Raw genomic sequence first — 17,416 nt, forward strand, 5'->3', positions numbered from 1 at the left:
CCACCCCACCCCGGGTCTAGGCAGTTCTTCATATCTCTGACCTCCCTCCCCATGTCTACCTTAAAACAGCTTCGGGGGCTCTCTTCCTTTTCTCCCCACCCGGTCTGATGGCTGCTTCTCTTCCCCTTCCATCTTAACACACATTTCTTTTCTTTTCCCTGGGAGTCGCTGGCATGGCAGCGATTCTGATAGGCTGCCTGTGGCCTCCCCAGAGCTTTTGTTCTGCCTTCCCCCAACACAACTTCCTGTTTCTGCCTGGGCAGAACACGGCAGAAGGAAATCTCCAGTGAGGTCACAGGCAGCGTATTAGAATTGCTGCCGTGCCGGCAAACCCCTGAGGAAGAGAAAATGCATGTTAAAGTGGACAGGAAGGGAGGGAGACCTCAGACCAGGTGCGAAGAATGGGAAGCGATGCTGGCCCACAGGAGCCCATTGCAGCTGTGGGGCCCAGGGCAGCTGCCCTGTTTGCCCCATCCTAACACCGGCCCTGCATATGTGTTCTGTCTGACTGTCCTGCAGACACCTGCAACATGCCTGTTAGGTAAGAATGTATCAAGCAAGGTGGAAAACTAGGAATAGGTTTTTCCTTTAGAATTAGCCACTGAGCAGGAGAACTCAAACACCCCTTCCAAGTGCTAGACCTGCTCTGCTCATTAGGGCAGGGTTGGCTGGCTTAGCAGCAAGTTTAGCTAGACAAAAAAAATAGCGTAATGCCCTTGTCCGTGCATAGCAGCTTCAGTATGTGCTTTAGCTCTCTTGTGGGGGGGGAGGAGGGGAGAAGGAAAGGCTTGTCAATCGTATAGGCAAGAGCTCTTACACTTCCAAGCAGCAGTTTCCATTCTTTCCATGTCCAATCAGCAAATGAGTTTCAAATGACAGAAAGGACAGAAGCTTGTTAAGAATTTCCCCTTTGCAGTGGTATGTAATTCACTACTAAATGCATAGCATTTTACTATAATCCATGCTTCCACAGACACTATGGAATCAGCTGTTATACCACATTCTAAAAAACCCTCTACGCAGGAGAACACTGCCATTCTAACCAACTATCGCTAAATGCAGTCACATTTCATTACTTTCATACAACATATGTCATACTCTTTCTATATTTTGTCCCACCTTACGCTCTATTATAACAACGTGTTTCCAATCCCATTCTGATCTTGCAGAATAAAACTTACCTAATCATCACATTATTTAATGGGTTGAAGTATACTTTAACTGCAAAAAAAAAAATGTGATTTGAGATTAAGTGCAACAATAAAGCAGCACTCTGCATTCAGATCTGTGTTAGTTTATAACTTCGCCACAGACATGGCTGCCAATTTAGGGCTCATACTCCCATCAGGTCTCCTTCAAGGAATTAATGCAGGCACAAATTTTCAGTGCAGGTCCCAGCTTGATGTTCATTGCACTCATAAGATGGTCCTCCTTCAGCAGGAAAAGAGCTTGCCCATCAATTTCCTGTGCTCTGAATTCCTCAGCAATGTCCTGACATCCTGCAATGGAATTAGAGCATTAGCCAGCCCTAGAGCAAGCATGTGGAATAGAGTTATTTATTTTATTTATTTGCACATTTATACCCCACTTTTTTCCCACATGTGAGCATTGTTCCTCCCAGGAAACCTAGGCTGTATATTACATACACAAGGGGGCAGATATTCAGGCCGTGAGAATTAGCTGGGCTGACTGCCGAGGTCGGCGCTGAGGCTGGATATTCAATGCCGGATCGTTTCCGGTGACCGGCATTCAATATCTGGTTTATTTTTGGCCCTTTTCAACTTAACTGGCCAAATCAATATTCAGTGCTGGCTGGTTATGTTGAAACCAGCCCAAGATACGCCTGCTATTTCAGTGGCCCAATTTGGCCACCAAACTTAACTGGCGCTGAATATTAGCGGATAGCCGGCTATATCACGCAACATAGTCGGTTATCTGCTGTGCTGACCAGGAATATTCAGCGGGAGATAACCGGTTACCTCCCACTGAATATTCACGAATGGCTGGTTAAACGCTATTTAACCGGCCAGGACCTGTTCCTGGCCGGTTAAATAGCGCTGAATACGAGTGGTTTATTTTTTGCTCTTTTCTGTTAGTCAATCCATTACAGACTGATATAAAATTCTATAGAATTTCAAAAAAGGTTAAATGGAAACACAGAAAATGATTACAGATAAGGATCACATAGAGGCATATTTTCAAAGCACTTTGGGAGGCTAAGTTCCATATGTTTCTATGGAACTTTGGGAGGCTAAGTGCTTTGAAAATAAGCCTCATAGTCTATTTATGCTGTCCAGTTTACTTCCTGTTGCTTTGCAATAGGGAATCTTTAATGTTCACTTCTTTGAACCTGGTGAGCCTCTGCTTATCCCAGGCTTCTTTGAATTTCATTCCTTTTTTTTGTTGTCTATAACTGGAGGCCATACCAGACATTTGCGTGAAGAAATATGTTCAGGTATTACTTGTCAGTCTATCTCCGTGGAGTGTCATGCTCTGATCTCTTGTTCTAGACCTTTCATTCTATAGAAAAAAGTTTGAAGGGTTAAAACTATTCCTACAAAAACAAAAATCTTCATTCTGGGCACTCCAATAGATTTCCAAAGAAAAGAACAATATTAAGATGCAGACAGCACTCCAGCAGTGAAATAAGGGCTATATATTTTGAGTGTGTGCACTTGGAGCAAAGAGTTCCTGGCTTTCAAAGAACAAATCTGATTGCTGGAGGCTAACAGGGCAGACTTGGAAGAGCTGGGGGCAGGCCAACTTATACAGACAAGACATAGTAGAGTAGTCCCACCTCCAGTTTGACAACCCCTGTGCTCCCTACATCCTGGGGCCCAGGGCAGTCTTTTTCTTTTTGGAGGGGGGCCAGAGTCCACCAGGTAGGCTATATATTGTTCAGCTTCAGGTAGTCTTAGGACTCTCTGCAACATGGGGCGCAGGCCAACTGACCTGTTTGCACCTCCCTAATGCTGTCCCTGCTTATATAAGCAAAGTCAACTAGAAGGAGATCATCAATTTTATGTAGTAGGAAGTGATTCTGTAGCTAGGCCTCTTCTCTGGGTGAGGCAGTATCCTCTTCCACTGAGCATGTGTCTTTAGATATCATGTCCCCAACCTCAGCGCAAGTGGCATCCTTGGGCTGTGCAGTTCACCACCCCGCTTCCTGCTCCGTCTCGTAAGCCCTGCAGGCCGCCCGCACCTAGGGGCTCAACCTCTGGGGAACGGCGGTCAGCGAAGGTGAAACCCGGGGTTGTCCGGCTGCCAATCAGAACCTGGTCTGAGTACCGGGCTCAGCAGCGCTCTACTTGGTACAAGAACTCACAAGTCTGACATTAGGAGCATGTGCCCAGGAGGGAAGTGTTAGGGTAGTGACTGTGATGACTGGTGGACATGAGGATCAATTAGTAATTTGCCTGTCTGTTGTGAAAGTGATGGACCTTGTGTGTCACCTTGACAGGATTCGAGATACTGTTAAGAAGCAGCTGGTTGTCATAGTGCATATGGATACTACTGACACAGGAGGTTCTAGAAGCCAAATTTAGGTTTTTAGATATAAAGCTGAAGTTCAGAAATGCTCCCCATTCAGGAACCCAGAGGCAGGCCTAGCTCCAGAGTCTCAATGGGTGGATGAGACAAAGATGCATGGAAGATGGCTTTAGATCTGTTAGGAACTGGGCAACGTTTTGGGGAAGATAGCCTAATTCTGAAAGGATGAGCTCTAACCTAACCAAAGTGGAACCCAGATGCTTGTGCTATGAAGAGATTGTGATACACACAGAAGTAGCTAGAATGCATCCATATAAAGAGCAGACAGAAAAATTATGCCAAATTACCTCATCAATTGTTAGGCAAGTTGTGAATACAATTAAATAAGTTGAATTATCTGAATGGAAAGTTCCAGAAGCCTAAAAATGAAGGTACTAATAGAGTTTATATGTCAGACAAGAGTTAAACTTAACTACATAATGAGATGCTTGATAGAACATCAAGTGAAAAGCACACTGCAGAGATGGGCCTAATGCAGTATGCACACTGAGTTGGTGTGTGTGTATGTGAGTCATTTTGTTTGTAAAAGTCTGGCACACATTGTGGGTCTATATAGACTGCAGAGTGACTGGCAGACGTCTACGGTCTGTGCCCTGAGAATGGAAAGGACAAATCAAACTCAGGTATACACAGTGGCGTACCAAGGTGGGGGCGGTCGGTCCCGAGTGCACGCCGCTGGGAGGGGTGCCGCGCGTCTTGTCGGCAACGCTCGTTCCCTGCTCCCTCTGCCCCGGAACGGGTTACTTCCTGTCCCGGAGCAGGGAACGAGCGAAGCCGACAGGCGCGCGGCACCCCCCCAGCAGGTAAAAATGCACCGGGGGGGGGGGCGTTTCGCCAGGGGGAGGTGTCCGTCGTTTCACCGCTGGGGGGGGGGAGGGGGGTGCCGCGCGTCTGTCGGCAACGCTCGTTCCCTGCTCCCTCTGCCCCGGAACAGGAAGTAACCCATTCCGGGGCAGAGGGAGCAGGGAACGAGCGTTGCCGACAGACGCGCGGCGCACCCCCCCCCCCCCCCCGCCAGGTAAACATGCACCCGGGGGAGGGTGTCTGTCATTTTGCCGAGAGGGGGGGTCACTGCACCTGGGGGGGGTATCGGCGATCCGCCCCGGGTGTCAGCCACCCTAGGAACGCCACTGGGTATACATATAAAGTATCACATACCATGTAAAATGAGTTCATCTTGTTGGGCAGACTGGATGGACCGTTCAGGTCTTTATCTGCTGTTATTTACTAAGTTAGTATCCACCCCCTCTGTGATATATGAATTGTTCAGTAAATTTACATTAAAATCCCTAAATATTGTGTAATATTTTTTTTAAAAACCCTCTTACTGAGTCATGGCAATGATTACTAGAGGTAGGTGTGGGAATATTGGGGAAAGCAGATGAGGAAACGTAGTTGATCCTCTAGAAAGACCTAGAACTAGTGGTGATGATCTGAGACTGGGAAGTTGGAAACCCTGTAGTGCACAAGCCAAAATAACGAGACTTTTTTTTAAAGAGGAGAATACCAGCAACTACAGGTTCCAGTGAAAATTTGAAATAGTAGTTCTCTGCTACCATCTTCACAAAGGAGTGAAAGAAGGCAGAGGCGGTGCAGGGTGTATATAGGGGGGAGGTCAGGATGCCATCAGAACGCTCTAAGGTACTGAATCAAAGAAATCATCACGTGAAGGGTGTCCAGAATCAGAATGGCTTAAAAGCTTAGTAGTTGAGAATTGGGATAAGCTACTTGCTAGCATGATAGGTGGTGAGAAGGCACAGGAGACAAAGTGATACTCCCAGACCAAGAGCAGGTAGTGGAAAGTGTAAGGGGTGCCCTGGCCTTTCATCTTCTGGTCCAGTCTTAGCACTAGATCTAGCAGCAGCCCCCAAGGATGCAGAAACAGGATCCTGAAAATAAATAAATAAATAAATTCAGAGATGTGGAGGCACTTGAGGATCAGTGTTTTGAAGAATACATTTACTGTGATGAAGGCCATCAGTAGAGGAGAGTTACTGGGCCATCTTTCCAACAGTGGTATGTGCCAATACAGCTGGTTTCAGGGGTAGATGCCTATATTAGGCAGGGGTCTCTGTCCTCCACTCCAACTAGCAGCAGCAGTAAAGCAAAAAGGAACATTTTCAGGTTACATTCTTACTGTCCCAATAGCTGTATTGGGATTGATCAATAGTAACTCTTTGTGACACGGAAACAGTACAGCTGATACTTTAGGCTGCATTCCAAACTTCCTTGCAAAGTAGAAGCTCTAAGTTCTTTCCTCTGATCTTTCTGTCAGTATGACAGAATGTAGGATCTTGCCATCAAATGGAATTTTGATCTAATGGAGGAATCAAACAGAAGTCTTGTATCAAGAAGCACGTACTCTAAGCAAGAGTCCGTATTTGTCAGCTGTGGGGGGTTTTTTAACTGCTCATTTCCCTACAAAACTGATTCTAACCTATCCCTGTTGGTTCAACTTTGCCACCTGCCTAGAGGACTTGGTCTTCATATCAATGTTGGTGGTGCTTTACCCTGTGTTTTGGGGTCTTTATCCCAAGGCTGGTGTCACTTTGTCTCTTTTCTGGTGACTTGGGGCCTTTCATTTCACTATGTACTCATTTCCCTACAAAACGGATTCTAACCTATCCTTGTTGGTTCAACTTTGCCACCTGCCTAGAGGACTTGGTCTTCATATCAATGTTGGTGGTGCTTTACCCTGTGTTTTGGGGTCTTTATCCCAAGGCTGGTGTCACTTTGTTCCTTTTCTGGTGACTTGGGGCCTTTCATTTCACTATGTACTCATTTCCCTACAAAACGGATTCTAACCTATCCTTGTTGGTTCAACTTTGCCACCTGCCTAGAGGACTTGGTCTTCATATCAATGTTGGTGGTGCTTTACCCTGTGTTTTGGGGTCTTTATCCCAAGGCTGGTGTCACTTTGTTCCTTTTCTGGTGACTTGGGGCCTTTCATTTCCCTACAAAATGGATTCTAACCTATCCTTGTTGGTTCAACTTTGCCACCTGCCTAGAGGACTTGGTCTTCATATCAATGTTGGTGGTGCTTTACCCTGTGTTTTGGGGTCTTTATCCCAAGGCTGGTGTCACTTTGTTCCTTTTCTGGTGACTTGGGGCCTTTCATTTCACTATGTACTCATTTCCCTACAAAACGGATTCTAACCTATCCTTGTTGGTTCAACTTTGCCACCTGCCTAGAGGACTTGGTCTTCATATCAATGTTGGTGGTGCTTTACCCTGTGTTTTGGGGTCTTTATCCCAAGGCTGGTGTCACTTTGTTCCTTTTCTGGTGACTTGGGGCCTTTCATTTCACTATGTACTGCTTTGCCTTTCTCATGGTGGTTTGTGGTAGCCGTGTTAGTCCACTCTTAAGGTTTGAAATCTTCATATCACAGTTGATGTTCTGCAGTGCTGTTGCCTCCCTGGCAGATGTTAGAGTGCAAAATTGCTTGCCACAAAAACTAATAGAAACAGATGAAGCAAATGACTCAGAATCCTAAAACAAACCAAATGGGTGATTGATTGAAACCTGGATTGGCCACTGCTGGAAACAGGATACTGGGCTTGATGTCCCAGTATGGCAACACATATGTTCTTTATGACTGAAAACAAAGCAAACCAAAAAATTTTACCATGCACATCCCTAGCAGGAAGACTGCAAGACTGGGGAACTGGAGTCCAAATGGAAGAAATGTAATGTGGACCAGTGTGAAGTGATGCAAATAGAGAAAAGTAATCCAAACCATAGGATGCATGATGATAAAAGTCAGCATTAAGTATCACCATGCTGGAAAATGATTTTGGAATCACTGTGGACAAATATGTTGAAATCTTGATTCAGTGTGTGTCAGCAGTCAAGAAAAGCTAAAGCATATTGGGAATAATTAGGAAAGGAACAGTAAATAAAGGAGATCAAATCGCTTCTATATTGATCCATGGTATAACAGTACCTTGAAATCTGTGTGCAGTTCTGGTTGCCTCATCTTGAAATACATATATCACAAAACTAGAAAAGGTTTAGAGGCCAACCAAAATGATAAAGGGGATGGAAGGGCTTCCCTAAGTGGAAAGGCTAAACAGGTTAGGTCTTCAGAGTGTAGAGAAGAAATGAGAGAAATCAATTGAGATAGACATGGAGAAAGCCACTGCTTGTTCCTGGGATCAGTAGCATGTATCTTGCTATTTGGGATTCTGTCAGATTCTTGTGACCTGAATTGACCTATACTCCACTTACCCATACACCCCTTCCCCCCTCCACATAGAAGAACTGAACTTTCAGGCTTGGTGGACTTTTATCTAAGCTTGAAAGCATATATAATAGTCTAAGGGTCATGTACTGAATTGTAAGATTAACAATTTAAAATCCAACTACACGCCCTATGTGATAATATTGTCCATAAAGGTTTATGGCAGAGTGATATTTAAATGTCTCTATCATATCACCCCTCTCCCACCTTTCTTCCAAAGCATATGAGATCTTTAAGTCTGTCCCCATACACTTTATGACGAAGACCACTAACCATTTTAGTAGCCACCCTGTGGACCAACTCCATCTTGTTTATTTCTTTCTGGAGGTGCGGTCCCCAAAATTGTGCACAACATTCTAAGTGGGTCTCACGAGAGACTTATACAGAGGCACTATCGCCTCATTTTTCCTGCTGGTTATTCATCATCTTATGCACCAAGGCATCCCCTTTTCTACCTGTTTGGCCACCTTAAGATCATTAGATAAATAGCCCCAAGTCTGGCTTTCTTTCAAACAATGGTGGACAGCAGAAAGGAAGAACTGGAATAGCTAAGGGGTGGCAAAATACCTGTTGTTATAGGGCATAGGCAGATATGTATCCTGGAGTAGGGGAGGGGGAGGTAAACTTCTGTTGGTTTCTGATTAAACCAATGGTGTGTTCTGAATGGCTATTTCAATTGCAAGCTCTTTGAAGGTAATAAATAGAAATAAAACAAAACGGAGGAACAAAAGTAAGATGGTACCTTTTTTTTATTGGACTAACTTAATATATTTTTTGATTAGCTTTCAAAGGAACCCTTCCTCAGATCAGAAATAACCAAATGTTGGCAAGCATCAGTATATATAAGTGAAACACAAAACTATTTCAATGACAGTCTCACAGGATTAGGGTGGGGTAGGTTAGGTGAGAAACAGGGGGAGCAGGGTAGATGAGAGATAGGGAGAGATGGACGGTAGATAAGAGGGTGACAAAGCAGTAGAATTTTATGGTTTATAATGGGCTAGAAAACCCAGATCTTTGTTAAGTCCTGTCTGGTGGGTGTCAAAATATTTAATCATTTTGACTTCAAAGGTCTTAAGTTCTTGGATTCTCTTAAAGTTTCCTTTAAGTATTCTCACCATAAAATCATTTGCTACATTGTTCTGGTTTTGTAAAGTGCTGTCCCACAGAGGTGACATCCTGGTTGGCTCTGGCATTTTTCATATGATGTCTATGTAGATTAAATCTTGTCTTTAGCATCTGGCTTGTTTCTCCAATATAGCACCCTTCTTCACACGTTTTACACTGAATGATATATACCACATTTGAAAATGAGCAAGTGAAGGATTCCTTTATGTCGAATGTTTTTCCTTTGTGAATGACTGTGGGATCCTGTGAAATGTGTTGGCACAGTTTGCAGCTAGATAGATTGCATAGTGCTATGTGTGGAGAAAGAGAAGATCCTCAAATACTAACAAAAGCAATTAAAGTCCAAGAAAATACGGCAGAAAAACAGAAATTAGCCCAACTCTATTGGGTGCCACTGGCCTGATTAAAAGGAATTTCTAAGTGCATCTTCAGTAGAGAGGTATGGTAGCCGTGTTAGTCCACTCTTAAGGTTATCAATAGAAATCAAACAAAATAAAACATGGAAAAGAAAATAAGATGATACCTTTTTATTGGACATAACTTAATACATTTCTTGATTAGCTTTCGAAGGTTGCTCTTCTTCGTCAGATCGGAAATAAGCAAATGTGGTAGCAGATAGTATATATAAGTGAGACATCCAAGCATTACTTTGACAGTCTGACAGGGTGGGAGGGTGGGGGTGGGTAGGAGGTATGCATGGGGACATCAAAGTATTTCATTGATATTCTAACAGGATGGGTGTGGGTAGGTGAGAGGAGGGTGATAAACAGAGAAATACAATTTTATGGTTTATAATGGGCTAGAAAACCCAGATCCTTGTTAAGTCCTGTCTGTTGAGTGTCATTCACAAAGGAAAAATATTCAACATAAAGGAATCTTTCACATGCTCATCTTCCAATGTGGTATATATCATTCAGTGTAAAAAATGTAACGAAGGATGCTATATTGGAGAAACAGGCCAGATGCTTAAGACAAGATTCAATCTGCACAGACATCACATGAAGATAGCCGGTGCCAGTCAGGTTCCCACCCCGGTGGGCCAGCATTTTACAAGACCAGGACACTGCACCAGTGATTTCATAGTTAGAATCCTGAAAGGTAACTTTAAAACAATACAGGAACGTAAGACCTTTGAAGTCAGAATGACTGAATATTTTGACACCCAATAGACAGAAGGGCAACCTTCGAAAGCTAATCAAGAAATGTATTAAGTTATTGATAACCTTAAGTGCATCTTGATATTGACTGTACATATTATAAGATACATTATGAACTCCAGGGGCAATTCTTTTAAAAACAATCTAAGTATTGAGACAAGACAAGCATTAGCAGTAAATTGATGATCTCCAATATACCTGGCAGAGAGGTGAGGTGTGCACAAAGTTAACCCTTTTTTTTTTTTAAACAGTACCCTGTCAGAACCTGTGCTAACTGAAAACGTTCCCAGCTAATATGTGGTCTGCTTCTTGAAGTATCTAGTATAAACCTATTTCACATTAAAAAAAAAGTTGCAAATTGGCTTTCTATACAGAACTAATCCATAAAGACACATTCTACTGCTGCTATATCTCCAAGTTATCTAATATAATAATTTACTCCTCCAACATTCCAATGTGTGTCACTAGGATTGTAACCACCTGCTGATGTCACTCCTCCAACGTTCTCCGTCCCCCCTCCCTCCCAGTTCCATGGGACCCTGGAACTGGGAGGGAGAGACGGAGGGACAGAGGAAGGGGGACCCTGGAAATGGGAGGGAGGGAGGGGGACACTGGAACTCGAAGGGGGGAGGGAGGGAGGGGGGCCTGGAACTCGGAGGGAGGTGGAGGGGGCAGGGGAGAGATGCTGCACATGGATGGATGGAGGGGGCAGGGCACAGAGGACGTTGCCTGCATATGGATGAATGCAGGGGAGAGAGCATAATGCAGGGGAGGGAGGGGACCCTGAAACTCGGAGGGAGGCAGGGAGGGGACGACCCTGGAACTCGGAGGGAGGGAGGGGGACAACAACCCTGGAACTCGGAGGGAGGGGGGACGACCCTGGAACTCAGAGGGAGGGGGGGCCCTGGCACACACTCTCATACTCACACACACACTCTCTCTCTCAGACACACTCGCACCCAGTCTCACTCTCTCTCTATCACACACACACACACTCGCACATTCACTCTCTCTCTCTCACACAGACACTCTCACACACACTCTCTCAAACATACACACTCCGAGGAAAACCTTGCTAGCGCCCATTTCATTTGTGTCAGAAATGGGCCTTTTTTACTAGTTTTACATAGAAGACCCAAATTATTGATGCCTTAACTTCTTCTCTGATTTGTTTTTCACATGAGCGTACATACCAGGCAAAGAATGGATGAAAGCCCAAACATCATCCACTGTCCACAATGCAGGATTGGTTTGTGCATCCAGTAGCAGATCAATGCTGTCAGATGTCTTCCTGTTTCTCAGCTCCCTGCGTTCTCGTTCGCGCTCTCTTTCATTTTGTTGTCGCAGGCGTGTTGTCATGGCAGCTGGCACAAGATCCTCGTGTGAAGTTTCTAAGGTGTCATCTGTAGAAGGATAGGTGATCGGAAGCTGGAAAATATAATGCAAAGTATTATTCTCTCCTTGTAACTTAGGAAAGCACTTGGCAAATCTGTAACCTTTCTACAGACCTGTCTATGAAAGTGTTCTCTTACTGCTCCTTCAGACCCACTAGGTCGACGCCCACGACGACCAAGAGTCTGTCCTTCTTGCTTCCTGTTCCATCGACTGGTCTTATCCGATTTAAAGATTCCAAGTCTCTTACTGCAATTGGCATTGTACCTGAAATAAAATATTCTAGTTAAATACCTTGAAAATCAAACTATTTTTGAAATGTACATAAGTACATAAGTAATGCCATACTGGGAAAAGACCAAAGGTCCATCGAGCCCAGCATCCTGTCCCCAACAGCGGCCAATCCAGGTCAAGGACACCTGGCAAGCTACCCAAACGTACAAACATTTTATACAAGTTATTCCCGAAATTGTGGATTTTTCCCAAGTCCATTTAGTAGCGGTCTATGGACTTGTCCCTTAGGAAACCGTCCAACCCCTTTTAAAACTCTGCCAAGCTAACCGCCTTCACTACATTCTCCGGCAACGAATTCCAGAGTTTAATTATGCGTTGTGTGAAGAAACATTTTCTCCTATTTGTTTTAAATTTACTACACTGTAGTTTCATCGCATGCCCCCTAGTCCTAGTATTTTTGGAAAGCGTGAACAGACGCTTCACATCCACCTGTTCCACTCCACTCATTATTTTATATACCTCTATCATGTCTCCCCTCAGCCGTCTCTTCTCCAAGCTGAAAAGCCCCAGCCTCCTTAGTCTTTCCTCATAGGGAAGTCGTCCCATCCTCGCTATCATTTTTGTCGCCCTTCGCTACATCTTTTCCAGTTCTACTATATCTTTCTTGAGATGCGGCGACCAGAATTGAACACAATATCACTGGAATCAGGCTGGGATCTAGCATCATGATCTTTAATTTCTAACTACCCTAGGATATTTCCCCCATGTTATATCACCTCCTAATTTACTACAGTCCCGTAACAGAGGCAGTTTTTGGCTGGTGACCATGTACCAGGATTCCTGAAACCCAACAATCACAGGCTCTCGTTTCGGCTGTGAGACCTGCGTTCTCAGCTGCAAAATATTAACCATCTGGGGTTAAGCACTTTTTTTTTCACTACTATCTAGAAATAGATTTATATATTTTTCTTCTATTGTTGGATATTGAATGATTCAAATTCAGTTTTAATCATAGTAGTTTCTACTGTATGCATCAAATAAAACCACAAGTGGAGCCTCTAAACCAACACTTCTCATTACTGACATGAATTGTTGACCTCCTTCAGGAGGCTTAAGATGTTCCAAAGGTTTAAAAAGAAAACAAAAACTAATTTTCTTATGTGGTCAGGTTATCGGATGTCACAATCCTAATATTGCAAATAAAATACTTCCATAGTCTGCCCTAGCAGTCTAAGCGAACATCTTAAGACCCCTGAAGCAGGCGCCGAAACACAGCTTCTTGTCGAGTTACTTTATGCTGCTTAATAAAGACTAAAATTTAATACGTCTCCCTGGGTTATTGTAAAGCAGGGGCATGGCTAGACTTCGACGGGAGGGGGGTCCAGAGCCCGAGGTGAGGGGGCACATTTTAGCCTCCTCCTGGTGCCGCTGCAACCCTCTCAACCCCCCCTTCCCGCCGCCAACCCTCTCCCGCCGTGTACCTTTGCTGGTGGGGGACTCCAACCCCCGCCAGCCAAAGTCCTCTTCTCAGTCGCGCGGCGTTGCTGACCTCCCCCCCCCCGCCGCTGCAACCCTCTCGACCCCACCCCTTCCCACCGCCAACCCTCTCCCGCCGCATACCTTTGCTGGTGGGGGACCCCAGCCCCCGCCAGCCGAAGTCCTCTTGTAGGCCCTGCGGCGTTGCCGAATGATCTGATCAAGTTTGAATCTGTTTCTGTGTGTGCGTCTGTCAGACGCAGGCACAGAAACTTGATCAGATCATTCAGCAAGCAACGCTGTACGGCCGAGAAGAGGACTTCGGCTGGCGGGGGTTGGGGTCCCTCACCAGCAAAGGTACGCGACGGCGGCGGGGGAGGGTTGGCGGTGGGAAGGGGGGGTCGAGAGGGTTGTGGCAGGGGGGCCCAGGGCCAAATCTACGGGGGCCCATGCCCCCGTGGTCCCATGACAGTTACGCCCCTGTTGTAAAGGCCAGATCATCCTACTCCTTCTTTTGCTGTGCTATGGAAGTCACCATTTCCTGATGATCTGGTCTAGACCTGCACCTGATCTCTGCTCCGAGTATTGCAGCAAACGAGAAATGATGATGTCATTACCAGGCACCAAAAAGATGCATCACCTGTGACAATGTGGACCTGCAAAACTGCTGGGCCACAGAGGGGAATTGCTGCCTAATGCTTTAAAAAGAGCCTTCTGCTGCTATGGGAGGGCCCATGAAGTCCCAAGAGAACAAAAGCACCTGTTGAGTTCGCTATTAAATGTCTGTACCAGCGATAATTGCTTAGCAGGAGCACAACCAGCTGTTTTGTCTTTCCTAACAAACAGCAATTATGTAATAATCTTATTAGACAGACATGCCTGGAACCTGCTGCTCCAAACACTGCCAATTCAGTGAATTACCACATTACTCAATTCGTACACCTCAATGTCAGAGAAATATTGAAAAACAGTTCCTGGATCGTAGGCATGTGACATCATCTGTGAGCATGCCAGGTTATGCAGATACCTTTTGGCACAGGACATGGTGCAGAATCGCTTGGATCTCAGGAATGTGTTAGAATATCCCATCTTGCCACAAAACTCACACTTCAGCAGCTCTGGTTCCATTTCCTCTACACCTTCTAAAGAAAAAAAATAATACATTACAAACCAATAAAATAAAATACATTAAACAAAAATTCTGTTTTTTGGTTATAATTCCTTTTGGTAATACATGATATGACATTTTATCACTTCTGTCAGAAAAGAAAGATATGAAGGAGAGACTTAGGATGGGATATACTAAGCATTTTTCCCTGTAGAGAGAGAGACAATAAAGGGGAAAAACCCTTCAGTACATCTAGTCTTTTATGACAGATTCCGGATGGATCATGGAAATTTCTCTTATGCAACTGATTTTACTGACTCACTAAACATTTATTTTACTACTTGCAACATCTTCCAAGCGTTTGTTTCCCTTTACACCCTAAAAGAATTCCTCTATACAAACCTGTCAAAGTTTCATCTCTGAGCTTATGGTGATGTTTCCACTGTTAGACTGAACAGAGCACACACAGTCAAATTTAAGATACATAATAGTAACATAGTAGATGACGGCAGAAAAAGACCTGCACGGTCCATCCAGTCTGCCCAAGAAGATAAATTCATATGTGCTACTTTTTTATTTGTACTGTCCTCTTCAGGGCACAGACCGTATAAGTCTGGCCAGCCCTATCCCCGCCTCCCAACCACCAACCCCACCTCCCACCACCAGCTCTGGCACAGACCGTATAAGTCTGCCCAGCACTATCCCTGCCTCCCACCACCGGCTCTGGCACAGACCATATAAGTCTGCCCAGCACTATCCCCGCTGCCCAACCACCAGCCCCGGCACAGACTGTATAAGTCTGCCCAGCACTAGTCCCGCCTCCCAACCACCAGCCCCGGCACAGACCGTATAAGTCTGCCCAGCACTAGTCCCGCCTCCCAACCACCAGCCCCGGCACAGACCGTATAAGTCTGCCCAGCACTAGCCCCGCCTCTCAACCTCCAGCTCTGTCACCCATTCTAGGCTAAGCTCCTGAGGATCCCTTCCTCAGGATGGGATCAAGATGGATTAAGACAAAGGGTAAGGAGATCATATGATGAATGTGTAGGCTTTTATGGGCCTCCCTCAATTTTTTCCATAAGTACAGAATGAGAAAAGTCCTTTTTCAAATCAGGCATACTTTGTAAAACTCATTTTTGCCAGTTTGTGGGTAGAGCCAAAACAACCAGCATTCCAGCCCCCACTGCAGCTCATTAGTCCTAGGCTTCCCCTCCCCCCCCCCCTCCCAAAGATTAGCCCTGATTGCAGCTCCTTCACAATTTTCCTCAAAGTACACTGCTTGCACAGTGCCTTCTGCTGGACTCCTAGCCCCTGGTATCCTAATGCAGCTATCACCATTCATTCTCTGCTTTGCCCTCATACGTATCTTCTGTATTGCTCACATATTTTGCTTTTGGGGGTTATCATCCACTCACTGGTCTTTGTGTGTCTCTCTACTCATCCTGGACTTTCTCTAGCACAATGCTGCATTTTAGATAACATGAATCCTAAATGATAAGACATACTAGACCTCACACTAATGTGTCTTTAGACCCAATGAAATATACCTTGGAAAATTTACTATTGCCTAATGCTCAGTTCCAAACCAAGACATGGGTTCTGCTGGTCCTGGGAGTGGCAGCGTTGCACATATGCTGCCTGTGGTTTACTTCAAAGCTTTCCCTCTGGCACGTCCCACCTCCTCTGACATCACTTCTTGTTTCTGCCTGGGTGGGATAGATCAGAGGGAAAGTTTCGAACAAGGAAGCAGATAGCATATGTGCAACGCAGCCTTTGACGAGGATCAAAAGAAAACCACCTTTAAGGGAGACTGGTGCAGGGGGGAAGATGATGTGGAATGGCAGATGGAGGGAAAGATGTCGAATTGCAAAAAAGAACAGGGGATGGGAGAGGAAGAGAGCGGAAGAGATGTTTGGAGGTGACAGGAGTGTCATGTTTGTGAGTTCTTTGTACCAAATGGAGCACTGCTGAGTGCGAGGATATGCACCCTGACTCTGCTTGGTGGCCGAGCAACCCCAAGGTTCACCTGCAGTGACCGCCGTTCCCCGGGGGTTGAGCCCCCAGGTGCGGGCGGGCGGCCGACAGGACACGTAGAGAGAAGATGAGAAGGGCACTGAGGAAACCAGCCAGAGGAGAGTAGAAGGGAGTGGCCTTTGTACAGGCAACAGTCCAACAGGCAGGCAGCTGGCAAAGGAGAGATCCAGGTACAAGCAAGGTCTTACAGGCAGGCAGCAAGCGAAAGAGTAATCCAGGTACAAGCAAGGTCTTACAGGCAGGCAGCAGGTGAGAGAGTAATCCAGGTACAAGCAAGGTCTTACAGGCAGGCAGCAAGCGAAAGAGTAATCCAGGTACAAGCAAGGTCTTACAGGCAGGCAGCAGGTGAGAGAGTAATCCAGGTACAAGCAAGGTCTTACAGGCAGGCAGCAGGTGAGAGAGTAATCCAGGTACAAGCAAGGTCTTACAGGCAGGCAGCAGACGAGAGAGTAATCCAGGAACAAGCAAGGTTTTATAGGCAGGCAGCAGATGAGAGCGTAATCCGGGTACAAGCAAGGTCTTACAGGCAGGCAGCAGGCGACACAGTAATCTGGGTACAAGCAAGGTCACAGGCAGGCAGCAGAAGAGAGAGTAATCCGGGTACAAGGAAGGTCTTACAGGCAGGCAGCAGATGAGAGAGTAATCCAGATACAAGCAAGGTCTTACAGGCGGGCAGCAGATGAGAGAGTAATCCAGGTACAAGCAAGGTCTAGAACCAGGAACACAGGCAGAACACAGTGAAGATAAACGCTTACCAACTAGAAGCCGAACCAATAATGCAGAGGAAAGCTCTCCTGAAGTAATGCAGGCGTCTGACGTCAACAGGAGGCAGCTGGAGAAGGAGAGCTTGATAGGTCAGGAAGGCAGTGAGGGGAGGGGAGCAGAAGCCCGCCCGCGGAGCAGGAAGGCGGGCCAGCGGCCGCAAGCCCCTTGGAAGCTCCCCAGGAAGCGCACCAATCCGACTGCAGGCAGAGCGACATGGGGGACCTGGATGCGTGCACAGCACCGGAAAGGGCCACGGAAGGACACAGCACCGCCCTGAAATGCCGGACCTACCGCCAGAGAGCCCCGCCGATGAGGAGGTAAGGGGCATGACA

General features: G+C 45.8%; 1 protein-coding gene across 1 annotated transcript in view; it reads right to left on the reverse strand.

Moving 5' to 3' along the window:
* Nucleotides 1-219: 219 nt before the first annotated feature.
* The window catches only part of PHC3 (polyhomeotic homolog 3), a 110,780-nt gene continuing 93,583 nt past the window's right edge, over nucleotides 220-17,416 (reverse strand). Inside the window, exons 12-15 of the mRNA XM_030216780.1 lie at nucleotides 14,205-14,319; nucleotides 11,584-11,734; nucleotides 11,269-11,503; nucleotides 220-1,499 (exon numbers count right to left, since the gene is read on the reverse strand). Of these exons, the coding sequence (XP_030072640.1) occupies nucleotides 1,345-1,499; nucleotides 11,269-11,503; nucleotides 11,584-11,734; nucleotides 14,205-14,319 (656 nt within the window). The 3' untranslated portion in view covers nucleotides 220-1,344. The remainder of the gene's footprint in view (nucleotides 1,500-11,268; nucleotides 11,504-11,583; nucleotides 11,735-14,204; nucleotides 14,320-17,416) is intronic.

The sequence above is a fragment of the Microcaecilia unicolor genome, chromosome 10, assembly GCF_901765095.1.
Source record: "Microcaecilia unicolor chromosome 10, aMicUni1.1, whole genome shotgun sequence".
Taxonomy (NCBI): Eukaryota; Metazoa; Chordata; class Amphibia; order Gymnophiona; family Siphonopidae; genus Microcaecilia; species Microcaecilia unicolor.